A 27,336-nucleotide genomic window follows, 5' to 3' on the forward strand; every position below is an offset into this window, starting at 1 on the left:
AATTGACGAGCCAATACTAGGTATTGACTTCTTGTGACACCACAAACTTTCACCGGACCTAGTGCGAAACACTGTGGTTCACCATCTGTCCAAGACTCACTTCCCCTGTGCTCCGTCGACCAACCCCCCCCCCCCCCCCGGACACATTGGTCCGGGCTCATCTCATCCATACATGCTTGTCTCTGTCGACAACGTTACACAAGGAAAACTTTGAGCTTTCCCTCTGGCTCCACGAAACACAGCTCCAGCTCTCCGATGCAGCAAAGGAATTACAGACACTATAGCAAGGACAAAGCAAGGTCAGTAAGTGTGCCGAATCTGCTTGCAATCCCAGCAATCGAGCTTCCGTGTGTTTACCTCCTGCTACCCCTCGCAAATTTGCTATCAAGACTGCCATAACGTGTACTGACAGTTCCGCAGGGCCACACCCTCCTAACACGGCAGAGTTTGACACTTGGCTGGACACAAGTGTGTATGTGCGATGAGCGTCACGTGTTCCCGAACTGACAGATCCTACCCCATCCCTCGCGGACAGCACCTCAAACTATGCAACTTCGGCTCCTGCTCACCGACTTGCGACCGCCACTGACAACCCAAACAGTGCACTCGCGCCAAGTTTTTCGTCCCCGACTGTGCTGCCACAGGCCGCGCCCTTGGACAATAGACTCACTAACGCTTCAAGAGCACTACCGAGCTCACGCGACCACGGTGCCACTGCGTCGGACCGGCGGCCAACTTGTCACATTGACTCCTGGGACACTTCGCTGCCTCGGCTCCCGTCGGATCTGCCGAGTGGCTCCGAACACCTCAACCGCGACTCCCCTGCCCCGCCCACCACACATCGTGAACAAACCGTCTCCTGTGCTGCCGGCAACAATTCCGTCGTCACCAACGGCAAAGTTCACAAGCTTTGCCTCACACCAGGCCCCCCGATCTCCAGTAAACCACGTTGACTTTGTCCCGAGCGCCTCTCCGACCTTAAAAAACAGATTTCTGAACAACTATGCTCCGGCATCATTGAACCCTCTGCCAGTAGCTGGTCTACGCCCATATACATGACACCCAAGAAAGACGGGTCGTGGCGCATGTGCGGAGACTACCGTCAACTAAACGCACAAAAAATTATGGACACCTACCCCATACCTAACATTACGACTCTACCAGTTCCCTCACAGGTGTGACCATGTTCTCTGTCATTGATTGCAAATGGGCCTACCACCAGATCCCCTTGGCACCTGAAGACATCGAAAAGACAGCAATCACCACCCCGATCGGGTTATTTCAGTTTCGATTCATGCCCTTCCATCTGAAAAACGCAACCCAGACCTGGCAATGCTTCATCAAGGAAGTGCTATTCGAACTAAAACTCTGCTTTGCATATTTTGATGACATTCTTGTGTTCAGCTCATCCATCGAGGACAACATTCGAATTATGCAAACTGTTATGAACACTCTCCGGGCAGCAGGCATCGAGACCAACCAGGACAAATTGCAGCTACATCAAACCGCTGTCATTTTTCTTGGTTTTTGGGTCTCTGCCGATGGCATTTCACTGCCCCCTGACAAAATACAAACAATACTAAACCTACACAGACCTTCGTCATTCAGAGAGCTCCGGCGCTTTCTGGGAACGGTTAATTATTATCGCCGTCATCTACCTCGGGCTGCAGAGATTCAGGCTCCACTGATGGACGCCTTGGCAGGCACCAACACTTCTGGATCTCGGCCCATTCCATGGACCCCTGCTATGACTGCCTCTTTCACTGCCCTCAAAAATCTTCTTGCCGAGGCCTGCACCATCACGCATCCTCATCCCAATGCACAGCTTTTCATCACCAGAGACACAAGCGCTACTGCCATCGGCACTATCCTTAGCCAGACAGTTGACGGCCTAACTTCGCCTCTGCAGTTCTTCTCGCACAAGCTCACCAATGCACAACGGAAATATTCAGCGTTTGACAGAACGGAAATATTCTGCGTTTGACAGGGAGTTGCTCGCGGTCTACGAAGTGATCAAGCATTTTAAGACTGACGTTGACGGATGCGGTTTCTATGTTTTAACAGACCACAAACCCCTGGCTGCGGCCATTACCATCCCGCCAGCTGACCCGCCTCCTCGCCGCTTCAGATACAGGGACTTCATATCTCAGTTCACCATCAATGTCAGACACATAAAGGATGCTGACAATATAGTTGCTGATTTCCTTTCATGAGTCAACGCTGATTTCCTTTCACGAGTTGTCAAAGTTCATTTGCTGTTAGACCTCTCTGAACTGCCTAACCTCCAACCCGCTAAAGAGGACACACAGAACCTGATTTCAGACTCTACCTCTTCACTACACTTTGTTCGCACCACCTTCCCCGGCTTTTCTGGTGAGATCTGGTGCGATGACAGTACGGGCACGTTACGCCCCCTCACCCCAACCATGCTCCGTCGAGCTGTCTTCAACGCACTGCTTAATTTAGCCCACCCCGGTGTTCGTGCGTCCACCCGCCTCGTAGTGGAGCGCTTTGTGTGGAGAAATGTCAACAAGGACTGCCAGCAATTGGCACGCTCCTGCGTCGCGTGCCAACGCTGAAAACTACACAAGCCACAAGCGGCTTCACACCCCCCCCCCCCCCCCCCGGCGCCTTTCCGATCCTTCCTGAACGTTTCCAGCATATTCATATTGACATTGTCGGCCCTCTCCCTCAGTCTGACTTACCTTCCTTCGTGGACCGCGTTTGACGCCACTTCACCAACCTCCATATCCCTCTGCCTGCCAGCCACTCCCGCCCTAAGGTTCACATCCCGAAATCTCTGGATAATTGTGAATACGTCATGCTCCGAGATGACACTGTCCGTGCTCCACTCCAACCTTCATATACCGGCCCGTACCAAGTTCTCCGGCGCTCAGCCAACACCTATGACATCCAGATAAAAGATTCAGCTCTTACAGTCTCTCTCAACAGACTTAAGCCTGCTCATGTCGAGCCCACTTCGACCCCCCTTCAGGCCACGACCACGCCACTCACTGTCGTGGCTCACGACGCTCCGACCACTCCCTCCACGTCGGACTTACACACTCGGTCGAGTGCCAGCTCCAATCGTCGAGCTCTTCTCCGACCTCGCCCTCTACTCCGGTCTCACGCACTCCGTCGAGTGATCACATGCTCCCCACATTCAAGCTTACCTACGATCACTGCTAAGTTAGTTCTTTGTAAGCCTTGCTATTAATTGCAGAGGAAGACATAAAAATAAAAAAAATGAAAATAATTCGCTTGGCAATAACTTTTAAGCTTATTCTCAAGATAAAGATGTTTTCTATTACTGGATCTTTAGATTACCATTCTGCTAATTATAAGCATTGATTTTTCATTCTAACATCTCTGAAGTCTCTAGTTATATATTTCTAAGGACTTATTGCTTCAATTTCTTGTTTAGTTACTTAATTTAATATATGTACATAATTTTATCAATGACAACAATCCACAGATAATTATGACAAACACACGATCTTCTAGAACATTCCATACACCGCAATGAAGATAAAGTTTTTTATCAAGTAGGACAGAATGATATATATAAAGACACACATACAAGGCCTCAGGAAGCACGAAATTGTCCGATAACTACCCGGATGCATATAAAAAAAAGGTGGTATCAGACATTTCATATAAATTTTGGGGAAGGCTGTATCATATAATCTTTGACTAGATTATAAGGCTGTGCTGAAGCATCTAGGACATAGATTCACCACAGTATCATAATCATGGAATCGAGTGCTATTACTATGAATGCCATCAATCCCAATGATCAACCCATGACAAGAGCTGGAGAGCTGTTTTATTTAAAGGGAGTTAGTGTCAGGCTATGACACGAGGTTCATTTCAAACAGACTGCATGTGTCCTCCTTATTCTCTCCTATTTACTTAAAAGGCGCTGATCATCTGTGTCAGTTCCTTGCTGTGTGCTCTTGTGAAAGAGACAGGGTTTCTAGCAACATGTCTTAGAAGCTAATGAATATGCTTGTCTCACTTCATTTGGTTTTCTTAGACAGTCTCCTTTATGATATATGTGTATCATCACTCGGCAGACAGTGTCGTAAAGTTACGATGACCTGATCCATTTGCGACATACTGGCACGCTTCCTGCTTCTGCCTGTATTTACAACATGGCCTAACTTTCATGCTGCAATGTGAATGAGTTTTAATAAAATTTTCTAATTTCTACCCATTATTATTCCATGCCATAATGTTATGGATCTACGCCCATTGCTTGTTCAATGACAGAAGGGGCATCAGTGGAGGAGAAAGAACACATGCAGAGTCCCGAAGAAGAAAGAGTAGCAGCAGACATGTGTACCTAAGGATATCTGAGTACACATCACTATGGCAGACAAAAGTGTTCTGACAACATGGTTACCAATGGAAATGCAAGTTGTTATCCGGTATGAATGGTCATGTGGGATTAGTGTGTCCATTATCCATGAACACCTACAGACCATGTTTGGTGAAGAGGTCATGTCTTGTCAAACGGTTAGTCACTGGTGTTGCATGTTCAGAGAATGAGTGTGGAGGATGAAAGTCAAAGAAGGTGCCCTCCACATCCACGAATAAAAACAACATTATTAGAGTACAGAACACGGTGTTAGCAGACAGGCGCATAGCGGTGTCAGGTGTGGTGTTGACACTGCGTATCAGCCGTGTTCAAGCCCATCATATGCTCCAAGATGTATTACATTACCAAAAAGTGTCTGCCTGAGGGGTGCTGAGAAATTTCACCCTGGATCACAAGAGTGCAAGAACAGAAATCGGCTTCGATCACTTTATGCGGTATGTGTAAGAGGAAAATGAGTTCATAATCATCACAGACAATGAGATATGGGTTCGCCACTTTATCCCAGAATACAAGGCCACTTCAATGACATAAAAGCATCCCAGATCACCAATGAGGAAAAAATTCAAAGTGTCTCCCTCCACAGGAGAGGTTATGGCCACAGTGTTCTGGGACACAAAAAGTGTGATTCTCCTGGATTTCCTCCAGCAAGGGACCATCATTGCAGCATGTACTGTGACACTCTTGCCAAACTTGGGTCTGCCATTAGACAAAAGAAGGTCCTGTGCTCTTACTTTTGGAACGTTCCTCATACAAAAATAAGACACAATGGCAAGACATATGAATACTGAGTCACAATTTGCCTTTATTTCTGCAAAAATGTCACAGCTGTAAGACAAAGCTTGACATGTTCTCCTTAGTTCCACACCTCATCATCATTATGGCATTCCAATGTGAGACACCAAATATCCAAGGCATTGCCTTGGGATTATCAGGTATTTGGCTCTTTGAGTGGTATCTAGTCCCTTGACCCATCCTCATACCAGCAAACAATACACATCCTTCTAAAATATGATGTACTGATGTTTGTACATGGCAAACACTGGCCAGTTTTCAAACCAGAGAAGGAACCTATGCATGAATAGACAGAACATCCTGTAAAGGAATTTTAATAACATTTTTATATTGCCAGAGAGGCAGGGAAGATTTGTGCAATGGCTGGGTAGTTGGCTTTACTGTTCAAAACTGTTGTTCTTCACTTCCATCTATGGCTCATCCCACTGACAAATGATCCTTTGCCTGAACAGTGAAGTCATTAGTTTAAGAGGCACAGCACATTGTAGCACCCTCAGCTGGGGCACCTTTAAATGTATTGCTTCGCTCAAATTCTTATATGTCCTGAAACCTGACCTCTGTATATGGCAGAGTGAGTCTTGGATGGACTTGGCTCATTTTTCTGTTTGTTACATACAGTAGAAGACAAAGTATGTTCACTGAGTTTGAGCAGATAAGTAATTTCACGACTGGAATATGTCTTGCCTACTGCAATTCCCTTAAGACTGTATGCACTTTTACATTAAAGACTGTAAATTCATTCACTATGTGAAGTAAGCACACAATCAACGAAAACTGTCGAACATCCAAGGTTGTCCTCTCAATAACTCATCAGTACAGACAGGCAAATTGTTGCACCGCTCAGTTTTATCCTCATTCTTAGGATTGGAATCCAAACAATTGTCTACCCCCTCCCCTCCCAGCACAATCATAAAATGATCTTCTTCTCTAGATAGTTTCATAGAGAAATTGAATCACAGTTGGTAACTAGTGCAGTAGCTATACTGAAGCATTTGACTCCAGGTGTCAGCTTTGATGCTTGATGTTAAAATGATTTTTATTGCCAAACTCAGCAGTAACAATTGCAGAAGAAGGGAGAACCCTAATGAAAACAAAAGCTGCACAATTGAAAGAGCAGGAATTCTGACATCCACTGGTAAAAAAAGTAAACTAATTTGATTTCTGAACATTTCTTCAAAATGTTCAGTATGGTGATACAGAGCAAGAGAGTGAGTCTCATAATGAATGAGCATGGACTGACTGAAAATAAAATAAAGATGTACAATTTACAGGGTTATAATAGACTGTACTATTCTTGCAGAACTGAACATAAAAGTGAAGGAGTAACATTGCTCAGGGATTCAGTATAAATGAATGTGTTCAATGCCCAATTAAAACTGTAGACAAACGTCGTTTGAAGCTGCACTGATTCACACAAATTATCTGGAAGGCAAATGCCTAGTATTAGCAAAATGTCACTCTCGAATCTCTGGCATAAAAGATTTCTTAACTGAACTTGAAGTAATACACAACAAAGCTATTAAAGAAGTAAATAGTGGAAAACCGGGATGGAATAACAGCAGTATTATGAAAAGGATAGACTGATACCATATAGAGGAGACACCGAGTCACAGACAGGCACAATGAAAAGCCTGCTAAACATTTAAACTTTTGGCCAACAGGCCTTCTTCATAGACAGAAAACACACACATTCACACAAGCACTACTCATACACACATGATCACTCTCTCTGGCTCATGTAGCCCGACTGTGGACTGCAGGTGTGACTGACAGGACAAATAGTCTGCCATCAGTGGTAGGGGTATGGAGGAAGAAGGGGTGGGGAGGATAACAGGATAGGGGTAGGTGTGCTGCTTGTGGCAGTGTACCAAGGACATTGTGGGGACAGGATAGGACTGCTAGATGCAGATTCGAAGATTCGGGTGGCCTTAGGGGGGGAGGAGGGGGGGCGACAGAAAAGGAGAGAAACAGACAAGGGGAAGAAGATAGTGCATGAGTTAGCAGAAAAGAAGAGTGCATGAGTTAGCAGAAAAGAAGGCTTGTGTAGTTCTGGAGTGGGACCAGGAAGGGGGTAGATAGGTGGAGGACAGAGACTTTCAAAGGCTGATGCCAGCAGGGTTATGGGAACAAAGGATTTAATGTGAGGAGAGTTCCCACCTATGCAATTCAGTAAAGCTGGTTTTGGTAAAGAGAATTAGGATGGTGCAGGCTGTGAATCAGTCATTGAAGTGAAGCACATCATGTTAGGCAGCATGTTCAGACACTGGGTGGTCCAGTTGTCTTGGGGCCACAGTTTGCCAGTGACTGCTCGTGCTGGCAGACAGTTTGTTACTTGTCATGCTGACATAGAAAGCAGTACAGCAGTTGCAGCTTAATTTGTAGATCACATATGACTTTCACAGCTTTGATAAGACAGGAGATGCATGTGACAGGACTGCAATAGCTGGTCATGGGAGGATGCAAGGAACAGGTCTTGCATCTTGGTCTATTGCAATGATATGAGCTGTGATGCAAGTGGTTGGGAGCAAGGGGAGAGTAGAGATGGACAAGGATATTGTGTGGGTTTGGTGGATGGCAGAATACCGCTGTGGGAGGGAGGAAGATAGGATATTCCTCATTTTTAGGGCACGATGAGTGGTAGTCGAAACACTGGTGAAAATTATGATTCAGTTGCTCCAGTCCTCAGTGGTACTGAGTCATGAGAGGAATGTTCCTTTGTGGTCAGACTTTGGATATGTGAGGGTAGGTGACTGGCAAGAAAAGGTATATACACTATGTGATCAAAAGTATCCGGACACCTGGCTGAAAATGACTTACAAGTTCGTGGTACCTTCCATTGGTAATGCTGGAATTCAATATGGTGTTGGCCCACCCTTAGCCTAGATGACAGCATCCATTCTCGCAGGCATATGTTCAATCAGGTGGTGGAAGTTTCGTTTGGGAATTGCAGCTCATTCTTGACAGAATGCTGCACCAAGGAGAAGTATCGATGTTGGTCAGTGAGGCCTGGGATGAAGACAGCATTCCAGAACATCCCAAAGGTGTTCTATAGGATTCAGGTCAGGACTCTGTGCAGGCCAGTCCATTACAAGGATGTTATTGTCATGTAACCACTCTGTCACAGGCCATGCATTATGAACAGGCACTTGATCATGTTGAAAGATGCAACTGCCACCCCCCGAATTGCTCTTCAACAGTGCGAAGCAAGAAGGTGCTTAAAATATCAATGTAGGCATGTGCTGTGATATTGCCATGCAAAACAATGAGGGGTGCAAGCTCCCACCATGAAAAACAGGACCACAACATAACACCACCGACTCCAAATTTTACTGTTGGCACTACACATGCTGGCAGATGACATTCACCAGGTGTTCGCCATACCCACACCCTGCCATCAGATCGTCACATTGTGTACCGCAATTCGTCACTCCACACTATGTATTTCCACTGTTCAATCATCCAATGTTTACGCTCCTTAAACTAAGCGAGGCATTGTTTGGCATTTACTGGCGTGACGTGTGGCTTATGAGCAGCCACTCTGCCATGAAATCCAAGTTTTCTCACCTCCCACCTAACTTTCATAGTACAGTAGAGCGTTGATTATCCGAACGTCGGTCAACCGAACGACCGCTTAACCGAACTGTGTACTCGCTCGCACCTGTTACTCTCCCACCCTACCCTACCGCCTCACTCCCAAACAAAGTTTCCCACAGTAGTCGCCGCACTGGGCCACTGCTGGCGGAACATTGCTTCTAATGGGGCCTTCACAAGGCGCTGCTGGCCGGCCAAGCTGCCAGTCGCTGTGTTTCAACAATCAGCACATTTCTGTCGGCTTGGCACTGGCAGTAGAAGTAGCGGCAGCATCAAAGCTGTTCAAAGCAACAGCTGCGCCAGCTTAGAGTTGAGGCGTGCCGCTCCATGTAGTTTGAAGGATTGCGCGCCCCCAAGAAGAGCTTCTCACGGTTCAAACAGTCACCTTCTGTTCTCTGTTACGACCACTTGTGTGCTGCTGCGTGAAGAAGTGAACTTGACGATACAAAGTGCTTAAACGTAAACGTGTTGTCCTTTCTATGAGGGACAAGTACGAGATTATTACTATATATTCCTACTGAAGTTGCCTTTGTATGTTACTTTGTAATACTAAAAGAGATGCCTGTTTTTATGAATAAATTTACAGTACAGTACTTCTTTTTGGCAAATAAACATGTACAGTTTGATTATCCGAACAAACCAGTTTTCTGAACACCCATGTCCCCCAATTACTTCGGATAATCGACGCTCTACTGTACTTGCAGTGGATCTGATGCAGTTTGGAATTCCTGTGTGATGGCCTGGATAGATGTCTGCCTATTACGCATTACAACCCTCTTCAACTGTCGGGGGTCTCTGTCAACCAATAGACAAGGTCAACCTGTACGCTTTTGTGTTGTACATGTCCGTTCACATTTCCACTTCACAAACACATTGGAAACAATGGACCTAGGGATGTTTAGGAGTGTGGAAGTCTCGCGTACAGACATATGACACAAGTGACACTCAATCACCTGACCATGTTCGAAGTCCGTGAGTTCCACGGAGCACCCCATTCTGCTTTCTCACAATGTCTAATGACTACTGAGGTCGCTTATATGTTGTACCTGGCAGTAGGTGACAGCACATGCATCTAATATGAAAAAGGTATGTTTTTGTGGATGTCCGGATACTTTTGATCACATAGTGTAGGAAATTTGTTTCTGTTGATGGTTAGGAAAGTAATATCAGGCTGTGAAGGCCTCATTGAAACCCTTGCAAATTTGGAATGGGGACTGCTTGTCACTACAGATGTGATTCCCACAGATGACTAGGTGGTATGGAAGGGACTTCTTGGTAATAAAGGGACTTCCTGGTATGGAATGGGCAGCAGTTCTAACAGCAGCAGCTACACTGCTTAAAACATTTAGGGAATCAGGTGAGACATCATATGCAATAGACATATGGAAACGTATTTTATTCAGATATTGGTTACAGTTGTAATTTTTGTGTGATACAGTACAATATTTTGCTGTCTCAACTCTCTTTCCTTGATGTTTACATTTCAACTCTTTCCTTGATGTTTACATTGTGTTTACGTAGAGCAAGGCACCATGGGGCAACCATAATAGTGAAACAGTAGTTCTTGTTGCCCTCTAATATGGTGTGTGAACACCTCTGATGGCCAGTGTAGTTGCACACTTGTGTGGCATGGACAGTAGGGGTTATTTCGCCATTCTTCCATTAGTGTAATATCCGGCTCTGCAACCATTGCAGGAGGCGCTGGTCTGGCTGCAATGCGTCTGGCAAGTGCATCCCAGACATGCTCAATCAGGTTTAAGTCCAGTGAACAAGCTGGGGACGCCATTTGTTCAATTCCCTCAGGTTAAAACATTTTGTCCACCAGTGCAGCTCTGTGGAGATGACCATTATCATCCACCAGAAGGAACCCATATCCTATAGCACCAGCATAGGGCACAACAAAAGGTCGAAGGATGTCATTCTATACCTCCGAGCAGTGAAAGCGCCATTCTGAATGGCATAAAGGTCCATACATACACCCATGCTGACTCCTGCCCACTCCATTCGTCCACCACCATGATATGGTGATGTTTCCTGCACATAAGCAGGATTGTTCAGACTTCCACATTTTCTCCAGATGAGGGAACAATGATTGTCCGGCTGAACACAAAATCTTGACTCATCTGTGAACAGCACCCTGTGCCATTCGTTACAACTCCAATCCTGATGTTTCTCCTCCCAGTTTCTGCAGACTAAACAGTGTTGCAGTTTTAATGGGACACTCACCATAGGCCTCCATGCATAAAGGCCACATTCCTGAAGGTGATTTCAGACTGTCTTTGTTGATATTGCACGTCCTGTTGCTGCCTGGAGCGTGTGTTGCAGCTGAGTCTCCTGTCTCAACAGGCAGTTAACTCATGGACATCCTTGGCCCTGCCTTCTTTTAATGGTTCCTGCTGTCTAAAATTGTGTCCAGGTCCTGGAAATTACACGTTGGGACACTCCAATAGCTGTAGCCGCCTCCCTCTGTGTCTGTCCCGCTTCCAGCCGTCCTATGGCTCTCCATGCCATAGCTTCAGGTAAGTCATGTTGTTGTTGCATTGCACTACCTGCTCACTACACTATCTGAACCCAATTGCTTGTGTAATTCATTTGGTAGAGTAAACATAAGTCAACACTGACCCCCTCTGCAGCAACTTTCCATTATGACCACTGTCTCGGTGACCATAATGTAGTTGTCTCCACTCCATAGAACTGACAGAAAGACGTCGAACCATTTTAGTTCATTCTGCCGATGACAATACTTCAGAACCTAGATATCTCAACTGATCCCCTAATTGTTTTGACCACTGTACAATACCGCCACTTCAACAGCTGCCACCACCCAGTTTCTGAACGTGCTGCCTAACATAACGTGCGTCACTTCAGTGACTGTTTCACAGCCTGCACCATCTTGATTCTTCCTGCCAAAACCACCTTTTCTGAAATGCACAGGAGGGAACCCTCCCCGCATTAAATCCTTCTTTCCCATAACCTTGCTGGCGTCAGTCTTCACTAACCCCTGTACTCCAGCTACCTACCCCTTTCACTGTCCTACTCCCAACACTGCACACGCCTTCTTTTCTGCTAACACACACACTGCCCTTTTCTGTTTCTCTCCATTTCCTCCCCCCCCCCTCCCCCAACTGACTCTGCACCTACCAGCCCCACCCTGTACCCACCATGTCCTTGGCATGCATCCATAAGTAGTACACCCTTCACTACCCCTACCCTGCATCATCCCCTTCTGAGCCCCATTCTTCCTCCCTACCTACACCATATACTGCAGATTACTACTCCTGTCCGATGCTGTTGCAGTCTGGAGTCCAGCCACAGTGGCCAGAGACAGTGCTCAAGTGATGTGTGTGTGTGTGTGTGGGTGTGAGTTATGCTTGTGTGTGTGTGTGATTTCTATCTTCAAAGAAGGCCTTTTCACCAAAAGCGTAAATGTTTAGTGATCTTTTCACTGCACCTGTCTGTGACTCAACACCTCCTCTATATATTACAGAATTCCTGTACTTTTCAGTAGCTGGTGACTAAAAAGTATAAATACATTGGAACAGAGCACCTGTACAAATTGTTTTCAGGATGTAAATACATATAACATTAAGCTGCATGTTAACAGCCGAAAGAGCAAAGAGCACTGAATCATCGGATACAAAAATACATTATTTTTTTGTAAAGACACCTTTCCATAGACTGAAAGTGCAAAAACCACAGTCATTTCAAATCACTGTGGTCAGTTAATTGTGCTGCAGGATAAGAAAACAGAAACTGGAAATGTAGTTGTTGAGAAAAGGCCGGCAAATGCTGAAATCTCAACATATTGCAAATGTTACTTTGACCAGAAGACTGGAAGGCTGTATATAGCAATGATATACATCTATGTCTACATCTACAAAGATACTCTATAAGCCACCATATGGTGCATGGCAGAGGGCACCCTGTACCACTACTGGTAATTTCCTTTCCTGTTCCATTTGCGAACAGGGCAAGGTAAAAACGACTGTCTATATGCCTCCATATGAGCCCTAAGTTCTCATATCTTATCTTTGTGATCTTTACCTGCAATGTATGTTTGTGGGAGTGAATCATTCAGCAGTGAGCTCCAAATGCCAGTTCTCTAAATTTTCTCAATAGTGTTCCTCGAAAAGAATGTCGCCTTCCCTAAAGGAATTCCCACTTGAGTTCCTAAAGCATCTCCATAACACTTACAAGATGTTCAGACCTACTGGTAACAAATCTAGCAGCCTGCCTCTGAATTGCTTCAATGTCTTCCTTTAATCTGACCTGGTACTGATTCCAAACACTTGAGCAGTTCTCAACAACAGGTCGCACCAGCATCCTACATGCGGTCTCCTCTACAGGTGAACCCAACTTTCCTGAATTTCTCCCAATATACTGAAGTCAACCATTCACTTCCCTTACAACAGTTCTCACATGCTCAGTCCATTTCATATCACTTTGCCATGTTATGCTCATATATTTAAACAACATAACTGTGTCAACCAAGGCACTACTAATGCTATATCTGAATTACTGGTTTGTTTTTCCAACTCATCACATTCACTTACATTTTTCAACATTTACAGCTAACTGCCACTCATCACACCAACTAGAAATTTTGTGTAAGTAATCTTGTATCTTCCTACAGTCACTCAAGTTTGACACCTTACTGTACACCACAGCATCATCAGCAAATAACCACAAATTGCTGCCCACCCTGTCTGCCATATCATTTATGTACATAGAGAACAACAGTGGTCCTTTCACACTTCCCTGGACCACTCCTGACAATAACCCTGTCTCTGAACACTCGCAATCAATGACAACATACAGGGTTCTGTTACTTAAGAAGTCTTTGAGCCACTCAAATATCTGTGAACTTATTCCACACACTTGTACCTTTGTTAACAGTCTGCAATGGGGCACCGTGTCAAATGCTTTCCTGAAATCTAGAAGTATGAATTCTGCATGTTGCACTTCATTCATAGTTTGCTGTATATCATGTAAGAAGAGGGCAAGCTGACTATCGTATGATTGATGCTTTCTAAAATCATGCTGATTAGTGGACATAAGCTTCTCAGCCTCAAGAAAGTTTCTTATATTTAAACTGAGAATATTCACGGGTTTTGCAGCAAACTGAAGTTAGGGGTATTGGTCTGTAATTTTGGAGGTCCTTTCTATTACCCTTCTTATATACAGGAGTCACCTGTGCCTTTTCCCAGTCACTTGGGACTTTATGCTCAGTGAAAGATTCATGACAAATGCAAGCTATGTAAGGGGACAAAACCATAGAGTACTCTTTGTAAAACTGAATTGGTATTCCATCCGCACCTAATGACTTGTTTGCTTTCAAATCATTCAGTTGTTTCTCTATGTCAGGGATGATTATTACTAAGTCATCCATACAGAAGTCAGTCTGATGGTCAAATAACCGTATGTTTGTATGATTCTCCTGCAGGAATGATTTCTTTAATGCAAAATTTAAAACTTCAGCTTTCATTTTGCTATCTTCAACTTCCACATCTGACTGGTCAGTAAGGGACTAAATGGAAGCATTAGACCCGAACAGCGATTTTACACAGGAACAGAATTTTCTTGGTTTCTCTGCCAGATCTTTTGCTAAGGCATGACGGTTTTAGTTGTTGTATGATTTGCACACACATCTTTTCACAGACACATGAATGATTTGGGTGATGTGGGAGACAGCTGTAAAACTTTCACGTCAACCCTAAATTATGCATAAACATATCTTGTCCAAAGATCCACAGAAAGAAAAATTTAACATATGGTAAGAAATGGGCCACCACAGAAGTCAAGAATACTAGAGGAGATTCAAAAGATTTTTACAGATGATATCAGAAATGCAGTAGTCAAGCAGTTGTGAGATGTACAAACATAAGAAGGAAGAAAATAGTAGGATGATACACTGAAAAACAAAAACATTGAGGCGACAGATTGAATACAAGTAAAAATAATTAAAAATAATCAAACACAGCACACAATAACTAGCAAAACATCTGACATTCCTAGTAAATTTGGTAACAGAGTAGGGTATGTTCCCAACATGCCTGGAAAAGATTTAAGTAGTGCTAGTTTATAAAGATAGTGGCAAGAGAATTCTGGAAATTATAGACTTATAACGATTACAACCACCTCATCAAAAATTGTAGAAATAGCTATAAAAACAGTTATAAAATTTACAGAAAAACAAAATATCCTGGATGAAGCATAGCATGGATTTACGAAAGGAAAGTCTACGAAAACAGCAGCAGCAAGCTTCATGACATACACGTTAAAAGCACACGAGAAATTTTTGTGGTGTATTCTTGGACCTCTCAAAAGCCCTTGACTGTGTATGCATTCTACACTCATAGATATGCATGAGTAAGATATCGGGGGAATTCAACCAGTCCAATAAACTAGAGAACAAAATGTCAAATCAAGACAAAAGGTAAACAATATTAACACTAGACTCAACACTCAGTCTGCTACTTTTTGCATCTACTTCCACATCTGCATGTCCATATGTACTCTACAAACTCCTCTGAAGTACATAGCAGAGATTACATCACACTGTATCAGTTATTACGGTTTCTTCCCATTCCATTCACATATGGATCACAGGAAGAATGATTGCTCAAATGCCTCTGTGCATGGTGTACTTAATCTAATCTTTTCCTCAGGGTCCCTCTGTGAGCAATACGTAGGGGGTTACAGAAAATTCCTGTAGTCATCAACTAAAGTCGGTCCATGAAACTCTGCAAGTAGACTTTCTTGGAATAGTTTATGTTTATCTTCGTCAGTCTGCCAGTTCAGTCTCTTCATCACTTCTGTGATACTTTCACAGGTATCAAACGAACCTTTCACTATTTATGTTCAATACCTCTGTTAGTCGTATCTGCTATGGATCCCACACACTAGAGCAGTTTTCTAGAATGGGTCACACATATTATTTGTAAGCAGTCTCCTTTGTAGACTGACTGCATTTCCCCATTATTTTACCAATAAACCATAGTCTACCACCTGCTTTACTTATAACTGAGCCTATGTGATCATTCCATTTCGTATCCCTACAAAGGGTTATACCCCGGTATTTGTATGATTAGGCTGTTTCCAAATGTGACTCATTGATATTACAGTCATAGGATGTTTTATTGTTTTGTGAAGAGCACAATTTCATATTTCTAAACATTTAAAGTAAGTTTCCAACCATTGCATCACTTTGAAATCTTATCAAACTCTGAATGACTATTATGCAGCTTCTTTCAAACAGTACTTCATTACAGATCACTGCATCATCTGCAAAAAGCCTGAGGTTAATATTGTCTGAAACATCATTAATATGTTAATATACAACATGAATATCCAGGGTCCCAACACACTTCCCTGGGGCACACCTAAAGTTACTTCTACACTTGACAATGACTCAACATCTAAAATAACATGCTGCCTCCTCCCTACCAAAAAATCCTCCATCCAGTCACAAATTTCACATGATACACCATATTATCATACTTTTGACAGTAAGTGTAGATGTGATATTGAGTCAAATGTTTTTCAGAAATCAAGACATACAGCATCTGATTAAATGCCTTGATCCAAAGCTTTCATTATGTCATGTGAGAAAAATATGAGTCGTATTTTACATGATCAATGTTTTCAAAATCTGTGCTGGAAGGTATGGAGGAGGTCATTCTGTTCCTTGTTATGTTTCAGCTCATAATATGCTCTAAGTTCTGCAACAAATGGATGTCAAGGGTGTACTGTACAGTAGTTCTGTGGATCATTTCAACTACCCTTCTTGTACAGACCCGTGACCTGTCCTTTCTTCCATCTACTGAGCAGGGCTTCCTGTTTGAGGGATCTGTAATGGATTAAAGTTAGCAGAGCTACAAATTTGGTACAGAATCTGATAAGGGTTCCATTGGGCACTGGGGCTTTGTTTAACTTTAATGATTTCACCTGTTTCTCAATGCCACTAACACTAATGTCTATTTCACTCATCTTTTCAGTGGTGCAAGAATTAGATTGAGATAACACTCCTGGGTTTTCCTTTGCAAAAGAACATTTGAAAACAGAGTTAAGCATTTCCGCTTTTGCTTTGCTACCCTCAACTTCATTTCCACTCTTATCTATGAGTGACTGGATGCTAACTTTGGGGGCCCAACAGCCTTTTGCCTAATCGGGTTTTCCAAGATTTCTGTAAAGGTCTCCCATGAGAGAAACAAAGTTGTGATCAAAATTGCTTAGGCTTTTGTGGCTACTTGTTGACACATTGCCTGCTGGCTCTGCTTCAGTAACCTCAGCCGAAGTTTGTCCAATGATCACGCTAATGCATTGGCACCACAAGCAGGTAGCATCCCCAAAGACTCACACTCCACCTTCTGGTGGCAAATCAGATTCTCCCTAATGAGCCACTGAAGACCAAAAGTCTCTTACAACAAATTACTCAAATTACACCTGGATAAGCTCCACAAAGTTGTTGGTGCAGTTTACTTTTGCCCTGTATATTTTTTAAGGTGCACACTAGAAATGTCATATTTATTGAACATGTATGTATAATATCATATGGACTGTAACCATATCTTTACCTTGGAAGTGTCTTTGAAAGATGAATGATGCTACGTTTACATGTTAAAGGTGACAAAATAACGCAATAGCATTATGTTTTACTGTCACTGAGCAGGCACTTAAAAACTGTATGATTCACCTGTAACTTTCACAGAGCAGTTCACCAACATTTCTTACTCTTGTGTTATTGGACATCTATAGATAAAGGACCACTGTGAATATTACAAACTGGGGTGAAATATTGGTACAGCTGCATTGTGCACTACATGACTGGCACCATGACTTAAGAACTGTAAATTTCAAACTGTTTCATGATAATGTTTCTGCTATACTGCTGCTATTTTTCATGAAAAAAATTGTAAAATTTTAATAACCACAATTTCAACCAGAACATTTATATTCATCTATTTAGATCAAGAAAGAAATTATATGTGGCAAAACATTTCAGTTTAGATGATATTTTTAAAACAGTTGTGCATGCAGAGATTTACTAAGGTTAAAGAAAAGATTCCATTGTTTTCACAGTTATAACAGCAATGATAATGAGGTTCTAAAATAAACATTTTCTATTCTCCAGAAACAACATAACTGAAAACTCAGCTATTCAATTAGTCACTACATTTTACCACCAAAAACAGAATGTAGCAAGCAAATTGAAATAAATCTGGTATTTTAGAAAATAATATTAGTCACTATTAGAATGTCATTTTGCCAAAAAAATTGGAGATAAAAACTATGAACAGCACAGTACCTGATACAGTAACCAGAAACATATAAAGTACTATCTTTGGTAGGTAATTTGTCAGTGGGAAGACTTAAAATTCATTTCTGCAATGAAATACGTGTACATTAATTTATTGTCTAAATTTTGGATAACTTACGACTGATAAGAAAAACAAAGTATGTAGCTCGAGGCTGAAATAGTCGTAGTTCCAAGCCATTCTTCCATGGCTCCACATCATTCACATTCAGTAACCTGCCGTAGTCATCACAGAGGTCAATCTCATCTGGAAACAAAAATATAATACGGCACTTTGAAATCGTGAATTCACAGTTTGTTTCAGGATCTGGGCAGGCAGTTTTGAAAGAAGTCACTGTTGTAATTTGGTTTAAAGGTAAACAACACTGAAGTACGTACAGTATCACAGAAGGTGAATTACATAAAAATTGAACTGATCAAAATAATATATTAGTTGTAAAATAGTAAATTACTTTAAAAAATATCATCTCAATATATTTACTCTTTGTGTCCATGTTTGGACAGTAAGATATATTTGAAAAGTTCATCTTAGGAAAAATAGATTTTTCTCCACAATATCCCACACAGGTTTTGCTATTACACCATCCTCAAGGGATCCACGTGCAGCACTTCTGGCTGCTCATGTTGCTGCCTTTCTTCTCTATTACAAGTGACATTCTAATACAGAAAACAAGATGGTGAGACATATCAGTGCACAGGAAAATATGATGTAGAGCATGTTTGTATAAAGCAACAGAGTTGACATAACAACACATGACAAACAGTAGAGAAACAAACTACCATAAAATTTGTAAAAATACATTGAGAAATTCACAACTAAAATGAAGTAAACACAACTATTATAGTAGTTTTGTAGAAGTAATGCAAATAAACTGCATTAAAATATCACCTACTGTAAAGCAAACAGATAGCAACAGGAGCAACCAAATGCTTCATTTAAGCAATGACATGAGTTTGATTCACTGGCTCATTTCACTACACTCGCTACACAAAGTTTACCATATGATTTACTGATTAATGATTAACTTTAACTTCCGATAAATCTCCTGTAAAGTAATGCTTTAATGTTTAACAAAGTTAACTTTATTAGTAACAGATTAAAGCTTATCAAAGTTAACTTTTTGACAAACATTGCCCAGCTATATGGATTTGACTTTTTTTTGCTGAGTGTCTGGCTTGTAGCATATTCAGGGGTTGAGTTAAGAAATTTTGAAACTTTAATACGCCTCGTCTGCTCCAACTCTCTCGAGGCCACATATACTTCTGTGTTTTGGACACTAAATTCATTCAAGTAAGTGGATGTTCAAGACACGTCAAACCAAAGGGGTCAAGGTCATGCCCCCTGGTTAGACTACTACTGCAACATAACATGGCACTGGTATAAGATGTGTACAAACTTATTTAAAAAAATTCAATCGTCAGTACTCCACTCTAAATTAAACCTGAGCACCATCCATGGATAAAGGCTAGATCCTTATCTGTGCTAAGTGCAGGAGGTTCTCCACAGAATCAGTGAGAAAAGGAACATATGGGAAACACTGACAAGAAGAAAGGATAGGATACAGGACACCTGCTAAAACATTATGGAGTAACTTCCATGATACTGGACAGAGCTGTAGAGGGTAAAAACTGGAGATGAACACAAGAAATTTGAATAAATCCATAAGATAATTGAGCACATAGGCTGCAGGTGCTACTATGAGATGAAGAAGTTGACAAAGGAGAGGAATTCATGCTGGGCCACATCAAACAAGTCAGAAGACTGATGACTCAAAAAAAGTGCCACAAACGTTGCTTTTGAACAGGTGACTTGGTCAGTCACAAGCAGTTTGCAACTTCCTCTTTCATAGGTGGCTGCCCAACTGTGTGGTATACTGACAATTGTGAATGAAACAAGAAACTGTGAGCCTGATGTACCAGAAATGGTTGCTGTCTGATGCCAGGTATACAGGTACACAAAAACTTGTGGCCAAGTAATACTGCAGTGGATCGATCCATCCTCCATGAAATCCTCCCCACTCCACCAAGAGTGTCTTTCCGCCGTCCACCTAACCTTCATAACCTGTTAGTTCATCCCTATGAAATCCCCTAACCACTTTCCCTACCCTCTGGCTCCTACCCTTGTAACCGCCCCCGCTGTAACACCTGTCCCATGCACCCTCCCACCACCACCTACTCTAGTCCTGCAAACCGGAAGGTGTACACGATCAAAGGCAGAGCCATGTGTGAAAGCACCCACGTGATTTACCAACTGACCTGCCTACACTGTGATGCATTCTATGTGGGAATGACCAGCAACAAACTGTCCATTCGCATGAATGGACACAGGCAGACAGTGTTTGTTGGTAATGAGGATCACCCTGTGGCTAAACATGCCTTGGTGCACGGCCAGCACATCTTGGCACAATGTTACACCGTCTGGGTTATCTGGATACTTCCCACTAACACCAACCTATCCAAATTTCGGAGATGGGAACTTGCTCTTCAATATATCCTCTCTTCCCGTTACCCACCAGGCCTCAATCTCCGCTAATTTCAAGTTGCCGCCACTCATACCTCACCTGCCATTCAACAACATCTTTGCCTCTGCACTTCCGCCTCGACTGACATCTCTGCCCAAACTCTTTGTCTTTGAATATGTCTGCTTGTGTCTGTATATGTGGGGATGGATATGTGTGTGTGTGTGTGTGCGCGCAAGTGTATACCCGTCCTTTTTTCCTTTTTTCCCCCCTAAGGTAAGTCTTTCCGCTCCCGGGATTGGAATGACTCCTTACCCTCTCCCTTAAAACCCACATCCTTTCGTCTTTCCCTCTCCTTCCCTCTTTCCTGATGAAGCAACTGTTGGTTGTGAAAGCTAGAATTTGTGTGTATGTTTGTGTTTGTTTGTGTGTCTATCGACCTGCCAGCACTTTCGTTTGGTAAGTCACATCATCTTTGTTTTTAGATATATATTTTTCCCACGTGGAATGTTTCCCTCTATTATATATCTGACTTCCAGCCTTGCCTCTCAATCCTTCTTAAAAAACCTTAATCCTACTCCCAACATCACCACTGCTGAAGCCCAAGCTATCCATGATCTGAAGGCTGACCGATCCATCGTCATTCTTCCGGCGGACAAGGACATTGTACAGTAGATGGCAACCAAATGAGGTGCTGCAGTGTCAAAACAGTGACACATATTCAGGAGGATGGGGTTTGCTCTGACCTGCCATTTTGATTTAGATTTTTCACAGTTTTCCTAAATCATTCCAGACAAGGCCACAGCCAACCTCTCTTCCTGATTTCTCCTATCCTCATAAAAGCATAATTATATATTCTGTAAGCACATATATTTTAGAGCTATATATTTTCATTTTGTTATGGCGACAAATTCTATACCATTGCAAGATGTTCCCTGGATGAACAAACAAACAAATAAATAGATGTATTACATAGATTGCTGGTATGACTCCAAAACTTGCACAAAACTGAATAAGTGTGTTTTTCCAAAATTTATGGAAAGTTCAGTATCAGAGAATCACTTCACAATTCTTTGAAACATCATTAAAAATCTCTTTTGTTGCTTTCACTCTAATGGATTTATTACAACACTAGTATCATCTGCAAAAAGTACCAATTCTGCTTAATGAATGATAAGTAGAACTTCATTCACATATATAAAGAATAGGAGTCAACCCAAAATTGACCCATGCTGGACTCCCTTCATGAATTCTCCTCAATGTCTAAACTTTTCTCTCCTTCCAACATTATTTGAATTATTAGGACAAGTTTTTCCAGTCTGTTTGTTCTGTATGATTCAAGCCAGTTGCTGTAAAGCGGTCAATTCCACAAAACTTAAAGAGTAACATAGTCTATGCCATCAAATGCCTTGACAGAACACAAAAAGTACCAAATGGCTATGTTGTGTAATTTAGGGCTTTAATATTTGATGAGCAAATGTATAAAAACCACTCCCACTCAAAAACACCTCCTGAAATCCAAACTACAATGTACACAGTAAATTATTTCTGCTTAAATGTTGAGACTGTCCTCAAGTACGAGTCCATTATTTTTCCACGTTTATTGGAGTAAGATGTCAGTAAGGAAATTGGCCAAAAATTATTTAAGTCTTTCTTGTCGCCATTATTAAAAAGAGGTTTAACAATAAATTGCATATTCTAGTATGGCTAGAAAAATTATCTGTATCAATGATGTATTACATAATTACATCATTAAGGACATTAATTATTAAGTCAGAAAAACTTTTCAGAATCCAGCTTGAAATTTCATCAACAAATATGAGCTGTGCTTTAGAATTTTTAATTTCATTGAAGGATGTTGGTGCTACTTCTAGTTGCTTGAAGTTTTATGGAATGACATTTTTAACATACTATCTTGTCTCTTTGATCGAACTATTTAATTCTATTTTTGATGCTACATATAGAAAGTGATTGCAAAAAGTACTCACAATTTGTGAATTAAGAGTCACAACATTATCATTTAGTGTAATTATTATGGTACCTTGTACTCTGACTGGTTGCTCTTTCACAGTATTCTGTACAAATTTAATCTTATTATCTGCATTATAAATTTATACCTGGGCATGCTTATTTCTGGACAATTTAAGGTCTTTTCTTAAGTATTTTATTCCTAATTCCAAGCAACATTGGATCTTAATTTATTCTGGATTTTACATAAATTTCCCTTTTCATCTTACATGAGGTTTTAATCCATTTAGTTGTCCACAGCTTACCTTCTTTTACTTTTTAGGAAATATGCTTACAAATAGTGACACAAAGTTACTACGGGAATATATTGAATTTCAAATTAGGATCTCTTACTATAAATGCATCATCCAATATCATCTCTTTTAACTTACTCTAAAAACATTGAACCCTGTTTTTATTTATAATAAGGCTCACTGCTTTGTATGAACATACCTAAGACCTGTGAGGTGCTACACTGTTTATTTCCATTAACTGTGCATCATGATCAGGTACTCAATTAACAATTTGGTACACATTAATTTTTTCAGCCTGAGCACTGCGTGTAAAAATATTATCAATCTGAAGTGCTGGTATTTTGCTGGTCATGAGGGAAAATTCACTAGTGAAATCAGACTGAAACAGTCAAATAATGTTTACAGTTCATTTTTCCTGTCGAATTCTTTTAAGAAATCTACAGTGAAATCTCCACAAACTACTAACTTTTACATTTTGTCCTACATGTAGCTCAATAATTCATCTATATTTCTCATAAATATCTGAATGTTTCCTAGAGTCGAACAGTAGATTCTTACAATTACAAAAGAAATATTCTGCAGTAATAACCACAAGCACATGCCTCTGCATTCTGATCTACACAGAAACTGCTTGTTTCGATATTTTGGCTTGTGTACATCTGTTATGTTTCAATGCCTCTTTTTCTTCATATTCTCTCTACATGAAAAAGATGCTAATCTATAACTTCTGATATCTATTTTATCTATTCCTGTGGTTACATGGTGCTCAGAGAAGCACAGAACATTCTTCACTTCAGAATTTTCCACATTTAGATGTACAAATCCATACCAGGTATTACTGATTTAATGGAGTTCTCATCTGTGTTTGTTTCCTTAACACACAGAACATCCCAATAGTGTTTGCACTTCTCTGACAAAATGTGTTGCTTAGTTCTCATGATGCTCCCTACATTTTTGTTACTAATAGTCAATGTGCTCTCTACATTTATGTTTCTAATAATAGTCAATGTGCTCTCTACATTTATGTTTCTAATAGTCAATGTTGGTTTTGAGCATTGGGTGAAGTTCTTCATAACTTCACCCAGTGATAGAACTATCAGCTTCTGACAAAAGTCAGCACTGTGCACCGTATGCCCACTTCCAAAGTATATGCCCACTTCCAAAGTATGTGCATTTCACTTATGATCTAGACTGGCAAAACAGAAACTCAAAACACATAAGGAGAGCAGCAGCCAGAATACACAGACATTCCTAAATATCTAAGAGTATACCTTGACAGATTTTTAAGCTACAAAAATCTCTGTATGCAAACTTCTAAGAAACTAGCAAAGAGAGACGACATTTTGAAGAAACTTACTTGAAGTATGTGATGAGCAAATGCTATTGTCCTCAGCACAAGGTAAGACCCTGTAATTTTCCACTGCAGTGTATGTCTGCCCAATCTTGATCTACTCACATGGAAAACGTGGATATCATCCTGAATGAAACACGGCATTTAACAAGAGGCAGTATGAAGGCTACACTCCTGGACAAACTGAACAGAGCAGCACATTTCTCTGCCACATGTATTCATGATTCAGCAATAGTGTATAAGAACATGTTCAGAAGGACCTTCCATAAAAAACATGTAATGTAGTGTGCATAGAACAAGTTTCCAGTAACATTAAACTCCACAAGAAGTTTCATGAACAGTGTAAACATGTAACCTCCAGAATGGTATGCCAAACAAGAAACTGAGCCAACATGTATCCAGTTGGAATAGGAAACACTACATACTATGAACAGGTGTTATGGTGTTATACCAGTAAAGGCAAACCTATCGAGGTGGAGGTTAGAAATTGACAGCTACATTTTCTGCTATTGTGACACATCCATTAGATTGTCCTATTATGCCTCATACTGGCACCTTCAAAGATCTATGGCTAGGAAACAATCCAGCCATTATTAATGTTGCCCAACATTAGGCTGAAAATTTAAGAAGAGACCATAGATGTCCCATGCCCCCTGAAACCTGGAATACAGTTTTTATTCATTACATTCATTACAGAAATCTCACAGTTCTACAATGTTCTGGGATATATTAAGTTTTTTGGGTCACCTATAAAATTCAGTTCTTGTGGCAGCACACATCTCAAAACTAGCCACCTCTTTATTTTAAAAAAAGGCAATTTTAGTGTCATTCTTTGGGCACCATTGGAAAAGATGATGATGATTGGAGACCATAGCTGAAAACTCAGGAAAATTAGTAGCTGTAGTCTGGTTGAAGAAAATAAGATTGGAACTGTATATTGCACATATGAAAATTGCTTGACAGTACCGTATGTTAATGCATCCATACTATGAGCACAACTTTCATTACCAAATATTCTTCTTTTGAGGTAGCTGATGTTGCACAACATCACTGCACTAACTATAATGTGATACAATGCAGAAATTCAAATCAGGTAGGTAAAATATGTACATTACATATTAGTCAATACTAAGTCTCTGAAGTACTCACTATGTAAGTCAGTGTCAAATAACTCTGATTCAGCCATTGTTGCTTTAACATAATCAAGGAGGCTTCCTATTCTGCAATCTGGATTTGCAAGTAGCTCCTTATCATCTGAAAAAGGAAGTAAAAAATAATTGTTTCACAAACATTTATAAAATACAGGAGCCAATCATGTTAATTAAACTGGGTAACATTTTATTCAAATAATTAATTCGAATTATTACTCATAATGTTTGAATAGCTTAGAGTATTTCATTTCTTTTTATTTTGCCATCCCATAATATTGCTTGCAGATGTTAGACTAGATGAACAAAGGAGTGTACGCTATGTGCCTCGATCAGTTTTTGGTCACAAGGTCAACAGTTCAAACACACAGCTAAATGTTCTCAGTGATCTATATATGTCTCAGTAATCTATATATTTGCTATAAGAATATTGTTGTTCGGGTGGAACTCACAAACGTCTTTTGAAATTGAAGGGAGAATATTTACCTCCTACGTTCCATTGTCAACAACAGTCTGCAGCCAAGAGTGCACACTATTACTTGTCCAGTTAATGCTGTGCTCCCCATTTGCAGTAATTTAAGCTAATGTTCCAAACTCACTACTATTTCATAAAAAGTAAATATCCAAGCGAGACCACTAGAAACAGTTCGCAGATACTAGTTATCTTCGACATCCATTCAGCTAGCTGATCTTCACACACTGCTTCAAGCCCCACATGATATGCTACATGTTAACAATTAAATAACAGTGCACAGTTATTAGTCGCAAATCCCGAAGTAAAAACTCGACTACTTTTTATAGAAATATGAGGTATTGTTGTGGTCAAGCTAAATAGTATCAATAATAGTGCCTTTGTTGATAAACGTGCTGAATAAATTTCGATTGTGACAAATTCTGATGCAGTCCATATTTTGAATTTCGCGGTGTCACTTCTTGAACAGTGTATCAAAGCCCGACGAAGTAATTGTCGGCAATCTTTGTTATTACAGTTAGAATCGACTTAAAAAGGATTTGAAATATTTGTGTTACCTGCATATTTTATCTTGATGAACATATTTTAACGCATGTGCTATACACTGTAGTGCATAGATATTTGTCTTTATGCCAGCAAAACATCCAATAATAGGGCCTACACCCTACACGATAACTCTTCTCTTTGGTAGCCAAGGAGTATTATAATACAGTATTTTGACTTTAACTGACAAGTAGACAACCGTACACGCATAACATGGAATGTGCAGCTTAAATTGTGGAGTACAAATACTAAAAGTATACAGATAACGGAAATACAGAAGCGTCCGATCTTACCCGTCGGCTTTGACCCATGACGTCACAAATACCGCGGAAACGACCATAAACAACAATTCCAATATGGCGGATATAAAAACATCGAATACGTATTGTAAACACTGAAATACACAAGTTTCACAAAAAGCCTAATGACTGTAACGGGACAAGCGTGGGAGATTGGGGGTTTTTGGGTGGGGAGAAACTAAATATGTCGTTATGCGGTGGGGGGAGTCTGCAGTGCCCCCCCATCCCCCCACAGGCTTCATTAGTGTCAAATCAATATTTTCGAATCATAGGCGGCCGCTGCCGCGGCCGCATTCCAAAAAAAAAACTCCCAACCTAACCTCAAGTGGGCTACGCTACAGATCAATATGTTCATCAAATTGCTTCATATTACGTATACATGTTCATTAAACAAGAGTACATCAAACCATGTATTAGGTTTTCCGCGCCGTAATGACGTCACACACCACAACACGCTTACGTCACGGGTCAAAGCCGACGAGTAAGATCGGACCTTTCTGTTGACCCCAGATAACGTATTACGTTCAGTCGTACCAAAAAGTATGGAATGGGGCGGGGGCGCTGTATGCCTGCGCCAAGGCCGTAGTAGGCGCTTAAAAACTGACTGGAAAAAAAAACCGTTTCAAGAATTAATCTGGAGAGGTAGGTTGAGTTCGCCTACCGCTCGTATCCGTATCTTCTACCAGGGAAAAAAAGACGCAAGTTGTTGTAACAGTGCCATTG

At 41.2% G+C, this 27,336-nt stretch overlaps 1 protein-coding gene across 3 annotated transcripts in view; it reads right to left on the reverse strand.

The window, feature by feature from the left end:
- The window catches only part of LOC126236472 (uncharacterized), a 51,893-nt gene extending 25,254 nt beyond the window's left edge, over nucleotides 1-26,639 (reverse strand). For 2 of the 3 annotated variants that reach the window (XM_049945808.1, XM_049945816.1), the window contains exons 1-3: nucleotides 26,329-26,395; nucleotides 25,301-25,405; nucleotides 18,202-18,327 (exon numbers count right to left, since the gene is read on the reverse strand). In XM_049945808.1, coding sequence (XP_049801765.1) covers nucleotides 18,202-18,327; nucleotides 25,301-25,405; nucleotides 26,329-26,353 — 256 coding nt within the window. In that variant the 5' untranslated portion in view covers nucleotides 26,354-26,395. Of the gene's footprint in view, nucleotides 1-18,201; nucleotides 18,328-25,300; nucleotides 25,406-26,328; nucleotides 26,396-26,607 lie in introns of those variants that run through there. The other variant, XM_049945825.1, reaches the window with a different exon arrangement.
- Between the last annotated feature and the right edge of the window lie 697 nt (nucleotides 26,640-27,336).

The sequence above is a fragment of the Schistocerca nitens genome, chromosome 1 (assembly GCF_023898315.1).
Source record: "Schistocerca nitens isolate TAMUIC-IGC-003100 chromosome 1, iqSchNite1.1, whole genome shotgun sequence".
Taxonomy (NCBI): domain Eukaryota; kingdom Metazoa; phylum Arthropoda; class Insecta; order Orthoptera; family Acrididae; genus Schistocerca; species Schistocerca nitens.